Below are 25,181 nucleotides of genomic sequence, written 5' to 3'. Positions count from 1 at the left end.
CATTCCTTCCCAAACTTTATGATTAAAAAGAGTCCCCCTAAAGTTCCTTCCTAAGATCAAAGCTATAGGCATCAACCAGCATTGTTTTCAAGCACAAGTCTATTCTTTTTCCTTCCTTTTCTGACAGGTTCTGGGTTCTAACATCATGCCCAATACTTACATTTCCCATAAGCCCATAAAGTCTTACCCTCCACAGTGACAGAGGATTTGGTTATGGCATCTAAATCTCATTTTCTAAGTGCCAGAGAATAGTTTACCTACCAGGCACCCAGGGCTTTTCATATTCCCTTGGCAGGAAGGAAGTAGCTGTCAAATGATTTCAGCATCCATGATTGAAGGACAACCTCTTAGAGAAGGGAAAAAAATGAATTACCAAAAGAGCAAATTAAAAATAATTTGGTGTAACATTGTGTGCTTACCGGGAAGTTTTGTGTTTGGGTTTGGTTTTGGCTTTTGGGTTTTGTTTTTTCTTTTTCCCAGAGAGCTGTGTCTGAAAGTAAATGAATTAGTTTTAAGCAGTAATTAACTTTCAGAGCAATGTCACTCAACAAACAGCACAGTTAAAAAAAGAAATTAAGTATGTTGTTAGACTGAAAAGCTCATTACAGACAGTTTTCACCTCTGATGTTTTGCAGAAGAACTTTTCAGAATCACTTGGTGTAGCATCCAGAGATATACTACATGCTTCTGCTGCTGGGGTACCTCAAAACTCAGGGACAATAATACTGGGCAAAATGCCACCATCTTGTCTCTGTGGCCCTGTGTTGTCCAAATGTGAAGCAGCTCCCTCCTGACTATACTGTAACTGTCATGTTACACCAGCTTTGCAGAGCCAGTATCATAGGCTGCTGTGCTGTAAAATGTCTCCTTCTGACGTAACTGGGGCATTTCATGCCCTTGCCTTGCCACATGGGCCAGAAACCAGATCAGCACTTCTTCACTCAGCTGCTCTTAGCAGGAGGCAGAGCTCTTGTGCCACACTTTGCTTTAAGCCAGAATATTTTTTTACTACCAATTGCAATCAACTTCCAAATTCAATGGAAACTACAGACAACATTGAGCAACATGTCTTAGGGAACAGTTGCAAAAATACTTTTTTAAAAAACAGCAGCCTACATAAGCTTCCACCTAAGAGTCCTAAAAGAACTGGCTGAGCAGATTCCCAGCTTCCTACTCCAAGTTAAATTAAAAATACATACTAATGTGTTAAGCTGATGTTTATTTTAAATAAGTCTCTGAATGTTGGGATAGTTCTGAGAGGTTGAAAAAAATGCCCATCTGTACCAACATCCAAGAGGTCAAGCGTAGAATGGGGTAAATAGAGGTTGTACAAAACACAAAGTGATTGTTTATGATGTTCAGCTACCGGAAAACTAAATCACAGGAGTATAAATAATGGAAGTTAACATGTTTTTATAAAAAATTGTTAAATAAACCACAATTTCCTTAGCAAAGGCAAGTGAGTAGATATATTTGGATAGTAAGATATGACAAGTACCACTTCATAGAACGGTGATTACAAAACTACTGTGACACAGTATCAAAAGCAGTTAGTAGACGGGTTGCAAAATTACTAAAAGCCATGTCAAAAAGTAGTAGGCACTGGGGTGTTCCCATTGTAAAAGAGTCTTTTCAGAGGGCTGGTTCAGGACAGCCCAGTGATTGGTACAGTTCTCAGCATTAATCAATGTTTTCGACAGCATTCTAAAAGTAAACATAAAACTAATGCTGATAAAAAGAGATAAAAAAGGATTAGCAACATTGTTAAATGTTGGTAAGTAAGTCATTCAGAATGACCACTGCCTTTCATAAGCTGTGCCTATTAAGTCAAAATATGTTTTCCCACAGACACCTAGAAGCATAAAATCTATGAAGGTGCTTTGCCGACCATATCAAAAAAATGGGAGGGGGGAAGTGGAAGGAGGTGGTCATACTGTGGAAAGCAGAAACTCAGGAAAGATCAGTGACTCTGAAAGTCAGACGATTCAACATGAGCTCCCAGCAGCATGCCATGACAAAGACAACAAAAGCAGTATTTGTATAACCATGGAAAAAGTGAATAGAGTAGAATGATGATTTTGCCACAGTTTTAGACAAGGGAAAATCCAGTTTGAAGGCAGTGGCTGAAGTTCTGATATTTACATTTTTTTAAAGGGTGTGGAATATCACTCTAGCTGCCTGGCAACTGACAAATAAGACTGAGAAGTAAAGAAGCTGCCTCAGCAAGACACTCAAGGAGCACACTTGTTTAGTGTGGCGAATAAAGATGATTGACTTGTATAAATGTCTTCACAGGGAGAAAATTCTAAATATCAGGCAGAACAAGAATGATGACTACACTCAGGGTCCAGACCTGTTCAAAGGGGGAAAAATGTTTGCAAATGCAGAGTCATAGAGCTCCTGTTACACGGGGAAGTAGCATATTTCCCATTTCTTGAGGTTTACCCATGAAAACTGGCAACAGGTCATTTCCATTCAACTTACTGAAAGCCTATCTCAGCTAGATTCACATTAGTTGCGAAATCACTTCATGCTGCACTTCCCTGGGGACAGTTAGAGACCCAGAAAAGCAAGTTTCCCATAAATTACAAGACTTACATCTTGGGAGATATAGATTCAGTCCTTGCCTCTGCCAAATGTGATTGGTATGCCATTGAGCCAGTTACTTACAGTAAGCTTCCTTTTACCTAGTTTTAAAGGTTTATTTTAAAGGGTTATTTTTCACCAGCCTGGCTTTCAGGGTGGCAACAAAGTTGTGCCAGCATAGCTGATGGGACCATGAACTGCTGTGTGGCAGCAAAAGCCTTTTAAACCAGATTCATGACTAAAAAAAAAGGACTGTGGAGTTACAGTATAATGCAGAATAGTTAAGGAAGCAAATGAAATTCCAGCATAGCTCTGAAATGGCACAGAGGAGTGTAGAGCTGATTCAAGTAAGACAGTTGATCTTTTGACATGGAAGAAAGGTTATGACATTTCTCTTGACCAAAAGGTAGAGTCTTTCTCATCTACACAAACTTTGGAGGCAACAGCTCAAGTGACCACCCTGCATAGCAACATAAGCAACACACAGCAGTGAGTTTCCTATCTGCTTGGAGGAGCAAATCCTTTCATAAAAGTATATCCATGTTTTATTTTCTTTGGATTTGATCCCAGCAGTCAGATGGGGAGGAAGTGTTGCACCTCCTTTATAGTAAAGCTTAATCAGTACATTGAGAGATCCATTCTGCAGCCTTTCCTTATACCAGGAGAGTTTACTCCTCAAACACTAGTCAGCAGAAACAGTGGCCCTGATATGAAGATCAAATGTGACTACATCTAGCAAAGCCTCATGTGACCACAACCATGCAGCAAACATCACTCCAGCTCTCTAGCACACTCCTGTCTGTCCCTCCACCCAGGGTTTCTCAGCAATTCCAAAGAGCCACAATTAAACCTGTATGAAAAAGCACTACAACAACAACCACCAAAACAGCTCTGCAGAGAACTGCATTAGGAGGCAGAGGAGACTTGAGTAACGTATTAGCAGGACTGGAAGCAAAATTCTCTTTTTGTTCAAGCAATTTACATAATGACTCTTTTTTAGACTTTTTTCGCACTAGTTATTTAATACAGTCATTATATTTGGTTATGGCAGTTTGAATTGGGATGCTGCCAAAAAGACACTATTTAGTAGGGTCTGAGGGGCTGGATATTTGAACAGAGCATTTTACTTTAATGAACTTCCCCTACTCTGCCTTGAAGAGAGCTTATAGTGTTTTTCTCACAATGTTCTCAAGGAGCTGGGGTTGCACAGGGGAAAAAAACCCCACCAAACCTTAAATAGCTTTACCCAACATGAGATTTTACTAAGTAAATAGCAAAGATATTTTTTAATAAAAAGGAGGGACTAATTCACACAGAAAAGACACAAGCGCATTATGTTTATGCCCTGTACTACGCTTGCAATTTTTCAGCCAAATATTTCCAATCAATAGCCCAGTTGATATTTCAATGTACGTTAAATAAAATTAAGAGATGAGAAGAGCAGAATATAAAGGCATACACACATTGGACATGGGCATGTTTAAAAGGATCAAATTCAACACCAGCAAAAGCCCTAGGTGTTAACTGGGTTAGTCAGGAGACAGAAGCCTAGAGGGTAACAATAATACGGCAATAAGACTAATAGCAGGTTTAGTATAGTGATATGTGCTGCAAGGAGAGCAGACCTGCTGGGGATGGCTCTGAGCTGGCCAGGCACGACCGAGCAGGGCTTGGACACACACCTGGCTCAACACAAGTCTTCACTGCAAGAACAGATCTTGTGCACTTGAGTGCAAGTATAAACCTAGAGGCAAAAAGTCAGCCTCGCCACAGGAGTGTGATAAATCAGAGCAAACTTTTCTGAGAGAGAAGTGTCTTAACTCCCAAGAGAGAGCATTTAGCTGAACAGTTATTTTAAGACAGCAATTACAGGGGGAAGGGGAGGGGAGTTTTATTTTTCTTCTACCTAATTAATTATTAAGAAAAAATGTCAAAAGGTGACAGGAAATGTGAATTTCAAAATTCCTAGAGCAGAACAAAATACTAAAGAGCAAAGTACTGTAGATAGTCTAGCCTTTGTTTTGTTACTTGGTTGGGAAATTGCCCTTGCTTAGGTAGTCAACTCTAATTAGAATTCACTTGCATATTAAAATGATCTGCAATTAATATGAATGAATATAAGATTCCACCGTTCAGAATTCCACATTTTCCTTCCTAGGCCATTTGACTTCTTTACTCAGAGAAATTAATGCAACTTTCTCTTCCCAGTCCATTTAAGTAGAGTCTAAGCAATATCCTGTCTCCTGTAATTTCTCCATTTCCACAGAGGAACCCATGTGGCTAGAAAGTTTGAGCATCAAACAATCAGTCATTAGAGTGACAGCTTCAAGCTGCAAGCCTGACGATCCTACCTTGTGTGGCCTGCAGTAATGGTACTTCTCCTTTTCTACCCTTTCACATAATTTCTTCTTCTTTTTGCAAAATGTTTTGCTCCTTACCAGTAGCTCAGTTGAAGCCTCTATTCCTTTCATTTCACTATGACCATATCATTTTTAATTATTTTGATGAGCTCCTAGGTAAAATTACAAAATCGAAAAAGCTTAAGCTATGGCAAAAGCAGAATATCTAGTCTCTTCTTGAGCCAACCCAAGGCTCATACAGCTGTCACTTCCTTTTATCCCATGTGTTCATCATAAGAAAGGCCTGTCGCATTGGAATAATGTTCTTGCCACTATCTTCTTTATGTGGAAAAATTCCAACATGACATAGATTTTTGCAGTGGGTAAGGCCTCAGGCACAAGACACATCAACAACGTATCTTCTCTGACCCTCCCAGAAAAGTGAGCATTTTAAAATCCTTAATGCCATACTTTTGTCTCTGAAGAATGCAGCCTTGCCTGCACCTTTGGCAGCTTGGAAGCAGAAAATCCCTTTAAATAAATATCTAATATACCATAGAATAAATATAATGTATTAGTCATTACTCCTTCCTGTAATGTTAATGGCATTCCTGACAGCCAGGCTTTATTAGCATTATGAAGAGGTGCTGAGACAAGGATGGGTGTCCTGGCAATTACTGCCGTGGGAAGCAAGGAGACACTGGTACATCATGAAATGCAATCAGGATGCTGCCACAGCCCCTGCATACGTCCCTACACATTCCTGCAGTTTTGTATGTAACTTAACAAATAACTACCTAATAAATTAGCTAAATGTTTGGCTCTTTTTCTCTAGTTGCTTGTAAGGATGCACATTCTTAAACAGACTTGTGGGTTCAGTGAGTCTGTAAGTGGATAGTTCCTTTGGATACTCATTTTACTGTTAAACCAAAATAAGATTATTATACAAAGAAGTAAAATTGAAAATGCAATACGTATTAAATGATGCTCTCAAGCAATGATCAGCACCAAATCCTGCACCCCAAGGATCATGTCATATCAGTTGAGACAGTTTCATTATTTATTGAAACGTCTTTCATTATTCTTACTTGTTGTTCTCATCTTGTCAGTTCACTGTTTTTATTACAGTTTCTGCTCATAGGTGCAAGTGAGCGTGAGTAGGAGATATCCATAGCTAGGTTTTTAACTGGCAGATAAACTCACTTAGCTCCAAAGCATCCATAAACATGCACACACACAAACGTGTAATCTGTCATAATAACATGAAGATCTGCAGAGCAGAAACTAACATGCAGTAATGCTTAAAATTATGAATTACTGCAGAGAACACCCAGTAATATCTGCAAATCTAAACCGTATTTTGGGTTTTTATGAGCCAATTGATAAAACATATGTTATGCATATGGTCTATGGGGAAGTACTGTAACTAGAACAGCTGTTAACTTTAAGAGTTACAATAGAAAAAAGGTTTTATTTCCACCACAAGTTTTCTCATTCTTGTTTTCTTTACATTGTCGGATATGCCCCTGGCCTAGTCATCCCCACCACCCCAGTTTCTATTTAAGACTCTGCCAGCAAGCTAAGAGGTCCCTTGGTTCAAAGATTGTATTTCAAAACTGTGCCTTGCTCAGCAGAGACCATGACACACCTGGATGGGAGGAAGAGTGCACATTAAGCTTGAACTAAGCTACATTATTATGCTCTACAACAGTGAAAATTTTCCACACCTTGTGGGAGAGACTATTGCATACTCTCCCAACCTTCAGTTCCACAGGGGTTGACTATTTTTATTTATTTCTCCCCAGGATATGACATATGCACTGACAGATGCTATAAAACAAATTCATCCTCACTCTTCATTGAAGTACTGTCATTGAACAATCGCTGAGAATGCATGGAACATCTGGGTGCCCTTTCTTTGTGATAGATAACACACTCTCATCCTCCATGATTAGTGTAATTATCAGTCATAACTAGATGCTGCTTCACTGACTCCAGAAGACATGCATTCACATGCACCAAGCCTAACCTGAGGTTTGTTTGAAGTCTTGATGGAATACCAGGGAGAAACATAAGTGAACTTATACCATATTTAATGCATATTTGTTCCCTATTTTATTAGGACCTAGAGATGTGTTAATTATGTATTAAATCATCTTTTCATAACAACAGAATCATTTACTTCTATGGCAGATGCTGACATATCTCTTATTTGCTTATTATTTGCTAATAACAGGATTTTAAAATACCATATACGATAACAAAAAATAACAAAACCCAGACGCTGCATACCAGTTTATCACAGCAGCCAAGTGAGGTATGGTAGCCATAATTTTTTACAGAACTCACAGAATCACAGAATGGTTGAGGTTTGAAGGGACCTCTGGAGATCCTCTTGCCCAACCCCCCTGCTCAAGCACCTACAGCAGGTTACCCAGATGGCTTTTGAGTATCTCCAAGGATGGAAACTCCACAACATCTCTGGGCAACCCTTTCCAGTGCTCGGCCACCCTCACAGTAAAAGAGTTTCCTCATGTTCAGACAGCACCACTTGTGTTTCAGTTTGTGCCCATTGCCTCTTGTCCTGTCACTGGGCACCACTGAAAAGAGCCTGGCTCTGTCCTCTTTGCACCCTCCCTTCAGATATTTATAACATTGGTGAGATACCACCTGAGCCTTGTCTTCTCCAGAAGAAACAGTCCCAGCTCTCTCAGCCTTTCCTCATAACAGAGATGCTCTAATCCCTTAATGATCTTCCTGGTCATTTCTTGGACTCTGTCTCCAGTATGTCCATATCCATCTTGTACTGAGGAGCCTGAACTGGACACAGGGCTCCTGGTGTGGCCACACTAGTGCTGAGTAGAGGGAAAGGATCACCTCCCTCAACTTGCTGGCAACACTTCTCTTAATGCAGCCCTGGTTACCTTTGACCTTCTTTGCAGCAAGGGCACACAGTGCTGGCTCATGTTCAACTTGATGTCCACCAGGACCTCCAGGTCCTTTTCTGCAAAGCTGCTTTCCAGCTGGGTGGCCTCCAGCATACATTGGTGCATGGGGTTGCTCCCCAGATGCAGGACTTTGCACTTCCCCTCCTTGAACTTCACGAGGTTCCTGTCAGCCCATTTCTCCAGCCTGTCGAGGTCCCTCTGGATTGCAGCACAACCCTCTGGTGTTCCAGCCACTCCTCCCAGTTTTGTGTCACCTGCAACTGCTCTGTTTTATCCTTCATAAGATGATTTCAATGGGATTATAAAATACTGCCTTAAAATATACAGACCTTGTTTTGAAAATATACTCCTACAAGGACTTGTTCATCAAGTACGATCCACAGAACAACAGTAAATACACTGCAGTTGCTTAGCACCTATCAATATTTGCAATGAAAAGATCATGACTGGTGTTCTGTGAGAAAAGTACTCAGTTAACATTGTTATGCTTGTCCAAAAAGGTGGGGAGTTTCTCCTGTGGAAGTGCTGTCTTCCTCCTGGACAAGCAGAGTAGTAAAGAAAAAAGGGAACAAAGTTCTGCCTGTATGCCACATGCAAAAACATTACAGTAAACCTCTGTCCAGACATTCAGGATGGGATACCAGTGCCACTTTGGTCATATTTGTAACAGAACAAATCTCTCTCTCTCTCCTTCTGTCTGTCATTCAGGCATTACTTATTAAGAGGTATTTCCAAAGGAGTGCTGCTGACCACTAATACCTTGTGGTCACTACTACCATTATATTATTCTCATGGTAGCACTGAAACGCTATCCATGGAAATGTTCCTTACAGGAACATCAAGAACAGATTTATTTTGCCATGTTTGAAAAGGCTGACATTTCCACAGACCAGCACTGCTCATTTGCGAAATTGAGACTGATTTCAAAAGGTCTATACACATTTCAAACCTCCCACAGGACAGCAGGCATGACAGTAAGCAGCCTAGCCTTGACTAATAGGCTGACATTGCTTTGCGGTAGGACACTCTCCAACTGCTGGAAAGCGTTGAAGGGAGACTGAAGCATTACCAGAGAGACAGCCAACTTTTAGGCTGCTCCATTTCTGTTGAAGGACTAGAGTAGGGACCTTTGTGGATCCGCTAATACGCAAAAAAAAAGCAAATTTTTTCTTCCAGCTTTTGTTACTTTCTAAAATACACTTATCTATTAGTTATTTCATGATGTATCAACCTACCAAAGTTCTTTTCACCCTGCTTATACCACAGATAACAGATGCAGGGACTAGATGATACCAAACACTTTTGAAAGTGACACCTTATGTTTTTATGGATCTGTAAATATATGAGGGATGTTGTCACTGTGATAGATACAAATTATAAGAAAAACAAGGTTCCAGGCAGAGATAATCTCTTTTATTGTATCATTTGATCCCTTTGTGAAGAGCAGATACCCAATTCCTTCATCAGATCTGAGAAGGAAGCAGTGAGGCTCATGCTAAATCCAGGCTAGGAGCAAGGGCTCCAGGCGCTTGGTTCCCCCACTATTAATATCAGTGGTGTGCACTGCTGGAGTCACCCAGCAGTATGAATTTGATCTGACTCAGACGTGGGCACATGATTGCAGTTCTCTCACGTTAGTCAGACACCATGGAGCTGTATTCTTTTATGCGGGCTGTGTTCTGGGGGAGGAGGCAGGGGCAAGATGCACTGAGCTGACTCAACAAAGATTTCTGAACAAAGATCCACCAGAAGCTCAGCCCATTGTAGCTCATAGCTATGGCATTTTGGAGTGGACTTCAGGAACCCTCAGCCCAGCTGCAAGCTATTGGCATATCAATAACACCATTAACTTAATCTGCTACTGAATTTTGAGAGATAGGTTGTTAGCACCTGCAGAGCAGAATGCAGTGCCAAAAGGAGAGAGGAGAGGTCACCAGCCTTATGGAAGAACAGGAGGACCAACCATTTAAAAGCTACCAGAAATAGAGGGATCTGCCAGAAGTGGTTATAAGTAAAATAAGCATTTCTATTTGTAACTCAAAATTACAGCATTGATATTATGATTCCCATCCTCCTTTCATCCCTCTCTGACATCTATACCTGTCTGATGCTGAAAATACAATTGTCCGACTGCAACCAGAAAGCTCAAAGTTGCAGTCCCCAGGAACCAGCAATCCTTTTAATGCAGTGATCCAGCACTACCATACCATCTCTTCCAGCTGCACCATTTTCCCCAAGGTGGTGTCAGGATTAAGCCTCTATCCTCTTGTTGCCACCACTGGACCACAATAACACCTGGCTGAAGCCCTGAACTTTCAAAGATAGTCACACAGTATGTGGTCAATAACCCAAAGCCTTTCAGCATCCTGTGCACCCTTAAGCCACCTCATTTTGCCACAGTGAGACAGACTCTTTTCTCATGTCAACAATGCTGATTTCAAGAGAAAGATGCAAACATATACTGGTGGAGAAGACTGGGACTGGCCTTTCTCATTCCCCCTCCACAGCACTGCTGAGGTGTTTATTATTTTGGTGTCTATCTGCTAACCTGTATAGTATACATTTGGACAGAGGCAGATTTTACAGTTCAACAAATAGAAAATATTTTTTAAAGACACACTTGGTCAGATACAAAGTCTGGAAAACATCAGCCCAAAAGTTATCATAACTGAAATAAAATGAAACCATAATTCAGTCAGATTCAGCATTACTCAATGCAATGGAAAGTACTGCTTCCAAAACCTGAATCTGCTGCCCTTTTATGAGCTTCTCTCTGCTGAAGACTATAAATCCTTGATCAGATGATCTTTCCTGAACTGTAAAATATATTGAGTCAAGTTCAGTTTTGTTAGGCAAGAGCAACACTTACTGAAATCAGAGAGACTTAGAGCAAAAGGGGGTCCTACAAATCAACTGCCCTGGCATTGACAACTTGTCATACAAGGATTGATAAAATCTTCAATACAAATGGTTATTTGGAAGATTAAGTCTATACTCAGTGGACTTGGATCCTTCAAAAGCATGAAATGACTTGGAAAATTGAGGGGACACATTTTTCCCATGTACTTAGGTAGTCACTTGTCTACCTCATTACACAGCTAAATGCCTTTGAAAATGTAATCTTTAGTCACACTTTCAAACGAGACAAATTTCTGGAGGTGCACAGATGTCCAGGAGGTTTACAAAGTGCCTAGTTGTTTAGTTCACAATATAATCAATGAGAGTTAAGGGCCTTATATAAAGCCATGTCAATCTGCCTAATTAAAAACCACAACCCCCTAAGATCATGTGTCTTGTTAAAATCAGTGAGGTTGGAGCTCTTGCAAGCTTTCAAAGCTATGCTTTGGCTTTCCATGATATAGTCCCCAGGCAGCTAGCAGGAGCAGCTGATCAATGGGAACAAGGACGGGAGAGGTGTCAAGCCTGAACCAGCCTCCAGGCACAGCTGAGCTGTCGGGATGGAGGTCTTTCAACAGCAGGGAACAGACAGTCCATAGAAAAGCTGGCATTAAAACAGGCCAGTCCAGACCTTCACAAAGACACTTCAGTCATATCTGCACTGTTTAAAGCAAGAGGTGGGTTGGCTTAAACCATTTGATAAGGTGTTTTTATTTAAATAGCAACTTAGGATGAGACCTGCCACTTACAATTTAATCATCCTTCTTTAATATAGCCTGGTGCTTTGCAGCTGGATAATTAACCTTGATATTCATTCAGACTTCAAAACACACAACTCCCATTGCTGTCAATTAGCTGACAATGTCGAGTGTGTGCTGATGGAAGATTTTTGTGTGACCCTGGCAATATAGCATTTGGGAAATTTCAGTAGCTAATACAATTATCCTGCTTGAGAAAGTCCTTCACAAGTTACTCTAACAATTTTAGAATGGAAAGTGAGATTGTGGATTTGTCACTGGATTGAGTTCACTAAACAAAACAGATGTACCTTAAAGTTTACCCTACTTTCTGTTCTTATGGCAATGCTGCTTTGTAAAAGATCCCTCCAGATAATTGGCAAACCTTTTTATTACCATGGTCTTGCAGAGCTCCGAGTGCAAGGAAGATGCCTTGATCTCAGCTAGAGCATTCAGAAGTTACCATACTTTTTAATGCTAATGTAAGGCTGGAGGCAGGGTTATAAATGATTGCTACAAAATAATTTTTTATATATGAGGTGGCACAATAAATACTACAATATGAAAATGGGACACAGTATGGGAGGGCCAGTGGCACTTTACTTTTCCCACTGATTTCTTTGCATTTATAATAAAGAGTTACAGCCTACTGGTAAAGAGATTAAATTAGTGGGCCCCTAGAAGTTTGAATCAGACTATTTTCCTGTTATCCCACAGTGGGCCACATTCTGCTAATGAGTGCTAACCCCACAACCAGGCAAACATTCATCTTGAGAAATGAACAACCTCATTCAGGGCTTTTAAAGCAGACAGCACAGTCAACAGCAAAAAAGAAATTGGCTCAAACACAGCTACTTTCCTTTTTAAATATTGTTCTTCCTCCCTGATGAGAATGGGAGCTAATGGCATATGTGAAGCATTCTTGTAGCAAAAGTCAACAGCTGCCCAAGTCCCTTCCAGGTTAGAAACCCTGCCTTGTGATGAAGAGGGAATAGCTCGTGCTCAATCAAATGCTTTTGCACAGGCTAGCTAGAGCCTTTTGTGAAAGTTTCTAATGTGAGCTCAATTTGGCCTCCATATTTTCAAACTATATTGCCTCACTTGCTGAGTGACAAGAGAAAAAAATAGGAAAAAAAAAAATTGGTCTGTTGTGCTTTTTCCTGGATTTGAGAATGACATCAACCATTGTGCCTTTTTCTGAAATATTCTGACAGTAGAAAAAGTACTGACTACTCCATTTTCTACACAGGGTCAACATTACGAAGAGGAAAAACGGGCACTGAGCCATGAAATAATTGCACTCAATAATCACTTAATAGAGGCCAAGGTGACAATAGATAAGTTGTCAGAAGACAATGTAAGTATTTAATTATGGATACTTTTTGAGATTATATTCAGAAATAAATTATGCCATGCATTTCCCATGGAATTATAGAGTAATTTCTTATTGTTTACATAAAATGTAACTTGTCACCTTGACAGTTAAAGTTCATGTTTGATGTTCCCATCATTTTGTAAATTCAGCTCTCCTTAAGCTATGGGGTTGGGGTGAGACTTTGCATTGATATTTTTTTCCTTATGTCTAACCTAAAACTGATTAAAAAATATTCTAAGACATGGCAATATTCCCGTATTGATTTTGCCATCAGTTTCAGTCTAGTACAGAAAACTGGTGGAAGCATGTATGGAGTGAGGATTCATCATAAGGATTTTAGGCACAATGTAGAGCCCTACATTTCCTGCAGTTTCTCTGATCTTTCAGTCTTTACTCACTGAAATGGGACGCCCAGCACAAGTGAGCTCTGCTAGCAGAAGGTAGGATTCACCCAACCTGGTCACTCAGACCATTGCAGGGAGCTGGAGACAGGTTTTCCCCAGCTGTGGTTCATGTGTAGCAATTTACCTGTCTCTGCATGGAATGAAACAGGGAACACCTCTGGCAATGGTCACCCTGCATCTCATTAAACTCTGCTGAAAACTGGCATGCTTACTGCAGCTGGCAACCAAGCTCATGAAATCCTTCCAGGGACAAACATTAAAAGACAGCAAAGAAAGGAAGATTGCAGGCATTTAGTTCATTATTTTGCCATTCCTTAGACACTTAATAAAAAAATCATCTACAGAAAACATGTTTCTGTTAGCACTTATTTTTCAGCATCTTACATTCAATCTTCCCATATTTCACATGAACTCTTAATCATAGCAGGGAGCATTTGATCCCATTAATATGCCTGTTGATGTGAATGGTGCCTATGCAATTAATAGCTTTCCAACGGAAACAAAGAGTTCACAATCTGGCCCTTTACTTTTATAGAAATTGTGTTGAAATGACAGTTACTTCATAAACACTAGTAGTTGTAACTAACGGAACCTGGTAAATGCAATGGGCTACATCTAGGGTTTAGAAGCACACGTATACATCCAGGCTAATTCAGCTGAAATCAGTGGAGTTATTTCAGATTTAAAATAGAGGGGAAAAAAAAAATTGTAAAATTCTCCCATTAAGTATGCATGCATTTACGCTACTTCATGGAGTCAGGTTTGAGGTCAAATTTGAAGAAGTGGCTTTAATATTCATAGTTTTTAAAAAGCAGCTTAGACTGGACTGGAGTACCAAGTACTCTTCTTCCAAGAACTATTCTGAACTACTCTGAACATTATGGTCCAGAAGCCTCAAATAACAGTACCACTTCTTCATACTTGAGGTCGATTCACAGACAAAATTCTGCCCTTAGTTATGTAGCATCATTAATGACAGTAAATGTTAAATTCCAAATTTTAAAATAAAGAACTATGAAACAAACCATTAATACTATACCAAATAAGTAAAGCACAGTGTTAAACTGAAGAATCCTACATGGGGAGAACATGTTTTTGTCTTGCCAATATTTCTTCCTTTGATTATATTTCCCCTTATCCCCTTACTCTCCTGACAGATATGTAAAGTGATGCTTTTGATGCGAACACATGTTTTAGACTATAGGAAACACTTTTGGCATTAATTGGCAATTATTGTTCTAGTTGGCACAGATGTGGCTAGTTTCCATTCAGATAAACAGTAAAGGACAGAAAGTCACTCCAGTTGCATGGCATGTCCCAGCACGTTGAGAACAAAGTACTCATGGTACATTTAACTTACATGTAATTTTTCTGTAGTAATTTTTAAAGCTGCTAAAAATGAAGTGTCAGAAGTGTTTTTTGTACTCTCCATGACAACCACTTCACAGAAACAGAGGCAAACAGCTTTTGAAGAAAGGATTTGATTTTGGAGTGATTTCATTTCTGTGTGCCTAGTAATGCCATATGGGACTTGGAGTACTTGTCTGTGCAGCAATATATTGTGTATTTAATGTGCATGTAGCATGTCAGAATCACATGCACATGCAACAGATTTTGCTTCTAAACTGAATTCTTGGATTCCTACTGTTTGCATCTGTTTTCAGGAATAAAAATAGTGTGTACTAATATAAAATTTAAGAACTACATAAATTAATGTATCTCCCCAGTACATTTAAGGCAGAAGTGGCATGTATAAAAGCTCACAGAGACACAAAAAAAACCCTGCAAACCAAGAGTATCTAAAGGCCCTTGAATATGAAGATATAATGAACTGATAAGCATAGGAAAACTACGTTTATTACCCTCATGCCTCCCAGACTCCCAGGAACACCTTGTTGCACCTGTTATTACAGAATGCCTTTAAAATGGTATTTCAAAAGAGAGGGAATTTCAACCTTTCCTTTTCATAGGAAATTTCTTTATCAGTTTTTAAAAGAATAAGTAGAACAGTAAAAACCCGCATGCAATAAAATTATAACATTCGCACCAGAGAAAATTAAAATAATTTCGCTATTCAACACCTTTTCTCTATAAACATTTTCTAATTTTTACAGGTTAACACAGCCTACTGTCCATAGTACCTTTATGCTTTGTCTATCTCGTCTATGCTCACCTATAAAGTCAAGTTCTGAAGCCAACTGGTTTTAATGGCATCTAGATCGGGAGAAGCAACATACAACTCTTACCTCCAGGGACCCAAAGACACTGGTTGAAGGATACAGTTACAGTCATGTGTGCTAAATTAAATTTAGATGAAGGGCAAATCTATGTACTGAATTTTCCCATTAAATAGGTTGTGGGAGCCACTTAATACAAAAATAGTATAAGCAGCTTGTTTAAATTCTCTTTTTCCCTGTCTGGAATTCTCATGGTAATATCTTACCCAGTAAAAATGTCCTGTTCTGCAGCATCAGACATTTGCAGTGAGATTTAATATATTTGTATAGCTGCGTTCTGCAGATATGAAAGGAGCCAGGAGCCAGCAGCACTCCTCCACAGAAAGAAAATTTCATCAGGAGACAAAGGCCTTCTTTTTAAAAAACACTAAAACGTATATTTCTGCAATGAATTTCTCCCACAGTCTCATCAGATTATTTAAGCATTTTCTAAAGTAGTATCTTAGTGCTGATCTGGATAATACTCGATAAAAATTATCTGTTCTTAAATTTTCTTTTTACTTAAAAGATCATGTTTATTTTAGCCTTCATAGTGCCATGCATGTTAACAGTATAAAGTCCAGTTCCTAACGGTAAGTATCCATCTTTTGAAATGCAGATTACTGTTCTATAGTAACAGTTGTCAAAATATTCTTTTTAGTAATTTTATCAGCCCTCATGGAGCAAAAGGGCAAGCATCTCAGGACCGTGCAAGAAACATGGAACCTTAATGTATTTAAAAGTTAAAATATGCTCCAAATTTCCCCAAAGTCTGTTTTACAGAAGATTGCTCAGGCATGGGAGAAAGGCTGAAAGCCACAAGCTATTTGCAAACTTCAAAAAACAGGCTATTTTTTGTTTTTCTAGGAGCTCTATAGGAAGGACTGCAATTTAGCTGCTCAGTTGCTCCAGTGCAGCAAGAATTACGACAGGGCACATAAGCTTTCTGAGGTAATGTGACCAAACTTGGTGAATATTCAAAGAAATAAATATTTTATGGAAAACAGATTATTTTACATGTATCAATTCCAGAACTTGTTTGCCCTTAAGGCTTTGGTTTTCCCCCCACCCCTTTAAGCAACAGGAGGGCTTGTGCACCTGCTGGTATTCTGTGCAGCTGAGGGAGGGGCTGAAAAAATCACAGCCAGTGATGGAACTTGGACGTACTCTCTTCCCCAAAACCTCTGCTATCCGGTAGAATGGGCCTGTGCTGATCATATGAAAAATAAAGGTTTTAGAAAAATCAAAGTGCTAGCAACTCTAGACTGCAAAATGCTGGGGGAAATGGCAGGGGGGAGAGCAGGGAAATGACAAGCTGCAGGCATCAGGGATTCTGATATAATCAATTTTCCTCCTGAAGCGATTTTCCAGTCCAGCTAATTTCTAAACCTGAATTTTAAAATGGACTGACAGAACAAATATCTTCTTCTAAAGCAACCAGAGCACTGAATGATTGATTTCCAAGTTGTAAACTTTAATTAATAACTCTCGCTTCCAAGGAAACGAGGCTTGAGAAACAGACTCCTTAAAGGAAAGGCAAATATTATCTTAGTGAACAGGACTGTCTTTAGGGATGCAGGCCCTACACAAAGCAATAGCATCTTCCTCATGTATATTGCTTCGGTGAAGGTCACAGAGAATAGTCTTCCCTTCATCAATCCCATCAGGTTAATGTCCCCCCAAATGATCTGTCTCGTGCAATTCTGCAATGGAATAATGAAAAATTCAATGTGGAATGTATAAACCATTTCTAGGCCAGTAGAGTGCTTCAGAGCACTAAACAACCCTGGTAAATAAGAATAGAACAAGACTCTTCTGTCAAATGGGCAATGATTTTCTGGAACTGAGACAGAACTTCCAAATTAACCATTATCCTGGTCCTGTTGTTTTTCCCTAGTAATTGACTTCCCTTAGCAATTCATATCCAGGAGTTATCATGACATTACTCACACTTGAAAGCACCCTACATGTTAGCAAGAATTAGGACCTTAAAAGTACCTAGTAGTTCACTTGCAGAAAACTATAACAAATGTGGGATCTCCCCACAATTTCTCAGGCTGTCATATACTCAATTAAATAGGCAAAGTTTCCACTCATAAGTCCAAGTATTTATTAATTTAGCAAGTGTGAATGTGCTGTCAAAGCCAATAAATTCCTTACAAATGCAAATATTGCCTGACAAAGTATTGTATATTATCCAGCAGCCTAAACTATTGTACAATATAGTAATGTGACAGCAATATCATTTTAGTAATTCCAGTTTCCAGCACAATGCCCAGAAAATGTTCTTTTCCCTAACACAATTCATAATCTAAATAATGTATATAAAATAGATCAAACAGTGCTGTTACAGGATACTAAAATAATAGCTGCCCCATACAGCAGTTTCACATTAAATGAACTGTATATCTTTTCCTCATTTCTGCAGGAATTTACAGCAGCCCTATTTTACAACCTGTTTATTCAATCTTTGTTGCATCTGTACTTACTATGACTAATATTGCTGTCTGCCAGCAGATTGGCAGTATCATACTCTTTATTTCCAATGGAAGACATATGAGCTAATTAACATGATGATTAATCCAAAATATCCTGGAAGGTCTGTTGGTTGAAGAAACACTCATCCTACTCCACATTAACAAGAATGCCATTTCACAACATGCCATATTTTGAATACATTGAGTTTTGGGGACTAAACCAACTTTAAATGCTTCCCAGCGAAGCTACAAGAGGACCTCCGTATCTTATACGATGTGAGCTCATTACAAGAAGCAGGCACCTTAAAATTCTCTTGCCTAAAATAGGGACACACACACAACCCCCCAACGTCAGTATTTGTAGGGTTCACTCCTCTAGAGAAACAAAGTTAAGGAGGGAGTGCGATCATTAGGGCTATAAGGGCAACCACTGATTCTGTGGTAACGAGGAACTTGAATTCTAGCCATAAAAAGAAAGTGCTGAGTAAATCAGGGTTCAGCCAAGCATAAATTCTTAAGTGGTGTAAATCAACACGAATATCAAAGGAGCTATCACAGTCACAAACTCAGAACTTAGTCCAAACATGAGTTCTCTTGATTTCCAGTAAAAAATACTGAGACAACTGTCATGCAGCACTCTCTCATATCCCTGTCTGATCATTAGTAGAGATCTGAAATGAGGGATGCAGATAAAACCCAACTGGCAAGCATACTTGGTGATACCTGAATAGGCATTACCTACCTGACTTTTGAGCCGCACCGAGGAATGCGGGCTCTCAGTCTCTTCTGGTCTGCATGGTAGAATGGCAGGTGGAACCACCATCCACAGAGCCGATCCTGACTTCTCCAAAACCTATATGATCTCTGATGCATAACAGACACTGATTAATTCTGACTATTCTGTCATGGGAATCATAACATAAATTCAGGTCTTAGCTCTTATTTCTGCCATTGTAGTAAGAAAGTAGAAAAGCAGTTAGGTAGTGGCTGCTGGAAGAGGGGGGCATGTTGAGGCTTATACGGACGGTTGATCTGACAAGTGGTGTCCGAGTGCTGGGGCAAGGTAGCTGGTTTGATTTGCTTCTTCCCAGCACAGGAACACTCCTGTCATAGCAGCCAGTGCCATTGTTTTAAGTGTCAGTGAAATCAACTTTCCTGCCTCTCCAAACAGCATTGTTTATCAAATGCGACGCTGAAGGGCAGAAGCCAATTTGGCACTGGGTTGGAGGCAAGATGAACTCAAAGAAAGGCAAAAGAAGAACAGAATAGATCTGATTTCCTCCTCTTTCCTCACCCCAGCAGAGACCTCTGCACCCTGCCACTCCAAATGCAAATCGCACCCATACAAGCAGTCTGGGAAGTGTTGCTGTAGGCTGTAATTCCCTACCTGCCTTTTTAACATCATTGTTTACTACTTTCTTTACATCATTCCTATCCAACCTGAATTAACTTGGAAGGAAACATTTCAGTTTCACAGTGTTTTCCATGAGGGGAAGCAGATTAAGATTTCCAAATGTTAAAAATGAAGGTAATTTGATTACGTTTGTTTTCAGAAATGTACAGATTGTGAACATCACATTAGTGAAAGAACCATATACCATACAATATCATAAACAGCGCTAATCTAGCAATGTTGTATTAGCCCAAGCAGACACCAGTTTTGACGTACACCTTTTTCTCCTGTCCCCTTTGCCATCTCTTTGTGTTACAGTTGCCATCGGACTTTCAGGAAAGAGTCAGCATCCATCTGGAAAAGCACGGGTGCAGCCTTTCTGTCCCCTTGTGCCACACATCTTATGCTGATACCATACCCACTTGTGTCATTGCCAAAGTACTGGAAAAACCAGATCCAAACAGCATGTCTTCACACTTGTCAAGCCCATCTACAAGGGATCTCAGTTTTCAGGACTCTGCTGGAAAACTTGGACAAAGGCCCCAGTACAAGTCAGACATCTATTGCAGCGACACCGCCCTTTACTGCCCCGAGGAGAGGAGGAGGGAGAGGAGGCAGAGTGTGGACACACAAGTGAAAGACGTGGGGTTCCTGCGGTCCCAGAATTCCACGGACAGCACCATTGAAGAAGACGGTTTCCATTCCAGCTTCTCTCACGAAGCCTTCCCAGAGTACATTACCTCTCTGCCAACCTCCAGCTCCTATTCCAGCTTCAGTGTCACATCCGAGGAGAAGGAGAACGCCCAAGCCAACACTCTGACAGCCTCTCAGCAAGCGATCTACATGAGCAACCGAGACGAACTGTTTGAAAGAAAGTCACCTGCAGGTTACGAACATCAGGGAAGTCCTAGGTTTGCCAAGGCCAAACCTGCGCAGCACATGGAGCTTGCCGACGACAATGAGAACTCGCCCACTTTTACTAGGACTCTGCCTCCTTATGCAAATGAACCTTTTCATTTCTCAGCCATAACACCACAGCAGGCTTTAGGAAATCAGAAAATGAGGAATGAGTGCAGGAGCACCCACCTTTCAGAAGAAGACTTGCCTGGGCGATGGAGGCAATTGAGTGTGGAGGACATTGGTGCGTACTCTTACAGGAACACTGGCAGGCTGTCACCCTGTAGTTTTTCAGAGCAGTACTACAGCAGCCCTATTAAGAAGGGAGACAGTCGAACAAGCCCCATCTATGCTAGTTACAAAGCAGATAGCTGCTCAGAGGGAGACGATATCTGCCAAAGCAGACTTGTGGATTCTTGCTTCCTGAGAACAGACAGTGGCCTGAATATTGACATCAGCACTAGCTGTAAACAGGACAAATTGCCCACTTACAAAACAAAAGAATCAAGAGACCAAAAAAATGAAAGGATCACTGTCCAGTTATGCAGTAGCAAAACCATCGAAAATAGCCCAGTATTGAAAAGAGAATACGTGGACGTGAGCCCCAACAGCTCAGCAGAGTCCCTCAATCAGAGTTCAATGGAGGCTTCAGAAATCCACCAGTCTTCCATGGAGCAAGGAAGTCATTCGGGTATTCACAGCAAACAGCAGCAGTTTCAACGGACTGGGAGTACTGGTTTGAGTCGGAAGGACAGCCTTACAAAAGCACAATTATACGGAACCCTTCTGAACTAGGCATCTTCCAAAAAGGCAATAAGACAACAAACAAAAGGAAGCAAACAGCATTTGATACTTCTAGTGAACAATAAGGTTCTAAGAAACAGGATTATTATAAAATATATATTCATAATGGTACTATATGTTTAAAACAAAATCTCTTCAAAAATGTTATACAGCACTTTTCACTTAACATCCTTTCCACGTGGGAGACCGTCCCCTCCCCTCTTTTATAAACCTGAAGTATTTTTATAAACAAAATGGTATTTATTAGACTATCCTAAGCTATTTGAGCAGAATTCTTTTCCCTTCAAGCAGGTTTCTTATTTATTTTTGTGCATGAGGCCATCTGTGCCTAAACTCTTGGAGGAAAAGGGTAAAATCATGACGGCAGTGATAAAAAATAAATCCACCTGATAAAATACCATAAAATGTCATGTGAAAACAAAACAAACAAGAATGGTGAATTTGAAGAAGTATATTTTTTAACAAGAATGGAATTGTATCTTAAGTTATTTCATACAAGTGTATTTATGAGTGACTAATGTATGCACAAAGTGATACTAATATTTTGTTCTTTTAATCCACTGTGTTTCTGCTTTCCTATTTTTCCTTGTATACTACCTCAAAAGTAATTGAGGGTTTCTTTGTCACATTTTCTGTAGGCTTGCATTTATATTGTCTAAAATGCATGCAGTGTCATAATTAATACTGTATTTTGCATTACTTAATAAAAGACACCAGTGGAGATATTTTGGGGGTTTGTTTTCCTTCATTAAAACATACCCAAGACAACAGAACATGGGATTGCTCTGGGTGGCATCAATTCTGCAAAAGGTAACGAGTAAAGCTCCTGGTTTAGATTGCTTTCTAAAGGAGTTTCTCTTTCTCTGTAAGCTCCAGAGCACTGTTTCTTAGTCCGCAGCCCCTGGGTGTGAAAGGACAGCTTCTCATCAACCTGTGAAAAATAAACAAGGAAAACAAACTGTTTATCAACAGGCTTGAATTCACTAGGCAGGGCTCTGCACACTGAAAAGGAAATTGAAAACTACCTGAAAACTTGTGACTTAAGCTCCCCCACCATTACACACAGACTTGACAATCATTAAGTCTTTAGGACTGTTACCTTCTACAGTTGCCCATTTTCATATGTAGCTTGGTATTTATAACAAAGACATTTTTCTAAAGCTTAAGGAAAGTCTGGCCTTCTGTAGCCTATGGGAATTTCACTCCTGGCTCTGTGGTTTACCTGTAGTTTTTGCATTTCCTCCATAGAGTTTTGTTCCTCACTATTTCACCACTAAGGAGTTTACAAGTTGGACAGCAGCAGAAGGGAAAGAGCAAAAGGAGAAGAGGAGAAAAACAAAAAAGAGAGAAAGGAAAGTCCTGTGGATTTCCTTCCTGGCTTCAGTATTGCTGCTTGGTAACAGACAGAATACATCAATAAAGATTTAATAATTCTTTTAAGTCATGTTCATTGAACACGTATCCTATACTTGAAATACTGACTCTTACCAGCTCATGCATGGGGAAAGACTTAGTGCAATATGTGGTAGTAATCAGTGAGATCACTGTGGAAGTCTAAAATAGTTCCTTATACAGCTAAAATAACGACCTACCATTCAATATCTATTAAAAAATACATATGTTCTGCTGATTCTCTGAAAGCAGTCACCTGGCAATTAACTATGAACCAGGAATATAGAACTGCTCATTTCCCACATAAGTATTTCAAATCATGAGGCCACAGATTCAATGCATTTGGCATCAACAATTCCCACTGCTCTCCGTATTCTTCATGGATAATAGAAAAATTTTACCATTATTGATGTGTGCAAGTACTCGCTGTGCTGTTTTGAAGATCTGGCATCAAGTCCCTACAGTTCCTCCAAGATCTGTAGCAGCACTGTGGAGAACAATGGTAGCTAATAATATCACACAGGTAAGGCACAACTTAACTCTAAAGTGAGGCTTATTTCATTACAAAAGCTATAACACACCCCGTGCTTTTATGCTCCCGCACTTGCTCACAGTGAGTGTGAATGGCAGGTCATACCACAAATAATTCCATGAAGTCCAAAAAAAAGTCCAAAAAAGTTCCCCAAGGCCAACTGCTTCTTATGGCAGAATCTGACCTGCAGTAAATAGACTTGGAGATCCAAAAAAGTTGTTACTTCCCCTTCAAAACACTAAGATAGATAACAGATATGACAAAATCTCACAGTCGACTCATTCAGGTATATAAACTTTAGAAAATCTCTAAGGCAAGATGTTCATTTCTCTGGTCAATGAATACAAGGCTTTGTATGCAAGAAGTGAAAATTAACTGTTATCTCACCTAAGAAAATATGTAAGCTATGGAACAATAAATAGTGACATTTATGAACTGGAACACAGTATCAGACTAATCGCTTTATAATATCATTCATTATTTGACACTAAACTGCTATTTTGGCAGTTACACAAAATTAAGTCTCTGCTAGATAGTATATATCTGATTACTTAATATCCTGTTCTATTATGTTCTTTCATACTACTGCAGTTTCAAAGTCTGCTTCTATGCTTCACTTGACTCTTTTTCCCAGTTTATGTCCACTAACATACACATTGAAACCAGCCTTTCCAGCCAATTAGTACTGGGTTTTCCTTGTAAAATAGCCTATAACCTTGTAACATTTTTCTGTACTGAATTCTGTTACAGAACAATATGTAACCCTGTAATGAATTTCAACTGAATCAATCAAGATGGCTAGAAAAGTTATTCAACTTCAGTTTTAAATTTTCCTTAATCAGAAAAACTGACAGTAAGCTTGCAAATTTTCTATGAACATAAGAAAAAAAGTTTAAATAAGTCACCAAAATTTTCTCAGGTTTACAGGTTTAACTCTGGCTTGGTTTAATTTTTCAAAACAAAAAGACCTTTGAAAGATTATAATAAAATATTCCTTCTTTTTTTGGCACATTCTGTTTCATTTCTTGAGACAACCACAGAGAGAGACCTGAGGCATAAGACTAGAAAGATACTAAGTGTTTTCACAACAGATTTACATTTTCTTTGTGGTGGCATTTTAATTTTTTGCTTACCTTCAGTTTTCACACTGGGTGAAATTCATCCAAAAAATCCTGTCATGGTGAAGATTTTTGGAGTATGTCACTGGAGATATTTAAAACTGACTACCTGCTTTTCTTCACTTGGTCTCTCCAGACTCACCGTGGTGTGCTGTGACTTTAGGAGGGCTCTGTTGTGCCACCAGACAACACGTTTGGCCCAAGTACAGATGTAATAGTCCCTAAGGTTTTAGGAGATTGAACCTGGTTAAAAATAGACAAAGTATTAGAGGGTGGAAGTGTAAATCATAATGTCTTGTTCAGAAGGACAAGATATGCTTTGACCCAGGTGAAAGGGGTGGTAGACCTGTCTTCTGCAGCATTCCTCAGAGCACTTACCTTCTGCAGGACATTTCCGATGGAGAGCAGCATCTAAAACACTGTCCTCAGAACTGCTTACTTACATTTTTCATTCAAGCAGGTGTGGTTTCATGACCTTCACTCTACTCTTATGTTCATTTAATGACAAGTGACTCCAGAAATGCAAACCAACAGATCTTCAGACAAAGAAAAGTGCCTCAGACCCCTCTACTCCAGTGGCTGACAATTTGCCTTGAAATACCTTTTCCCAAGGACATAAATGCCCAATTTTCTCTTAAGCATTATAAAAATGCCAAGATGTCTCCATGTTGCTACAAAACCTCACTTTTCCAAGTGACATCTGAAGCAGTCAAACTCTGTATGCAGGGTTTGTAGGTACCTACAGCAGGATTTTTGCTTTGATTAATTATTTCATTTGCCATGAGTAAGAACAGAGAGGGTGAGGAAAAGAAGTGGCAAGTCCTCAACAGTGCAGTGAAGCAGAAGATGAGAAATCTCATTTTAATGAATGAGAACTGATAGCAAAATGTACATGACACGGAACACTGATCAGGGAAAAACAAAGGGGGCTGAAAGAGATCAGAGTGAGGCATATCAAATCACATATTGAAACAGATAAGAATACAGAAAAGATACCAGGGTAATAGGATACAATTCACTAGGAACAACAGTGCATAAGTATAATGAAATCATGAAGAGCAAATG

General features: G+C 39.6%; 1 protein-coding gene across 1 annotated transcript in view; it reads left to right on the top strand.

Moving 5' to 3' along the window:
- Positions 1–21,065, top strand: part of BEGAIN (brain enriched guanylate kinase associated) — a 160,546-nt gene extending 139,481 nt beyond the window's left edge. The window contains exons 7-9 of the mRNA XM_075712823.1: positions 12,758–12,865; positions 16,371–16,454; positions 19,692–21,065. Coding sequence (XP_075568938.1) covers positions 12,758–12,865; positions 16,371–16,454; positions 19,692–21,065 — 1,566 coding nt within the window. The remainder of the gene's footprint in view (positions 1–12,757; positions 12,866–16,370; positions 16,455–19,691) is intronic.
- The last annotated feature ends 4,116 nt before the right edge of the window (positions 21,066–25,181 follow it).

The sequence above is a fragment of the Pelecanus crispus genome, chromosome 6 (genome assembly GCF_030463565.1).
Source record: "Pelecanus crispus isolate bPelCri1 chromosome 6, bPelCri1.pri, whole genome shotgun sequence".
NCBI classification, from domain to species: domain Eukaryota; kingdom Metazoa; phylum Chordata; class Aves; order Pelecaniformes; family Pelecanidae; genus Pelecanus; species Pelecanus crispus.
This window is presented reverse-complemented; position numbering and strand designations above follow the sequence as displayed.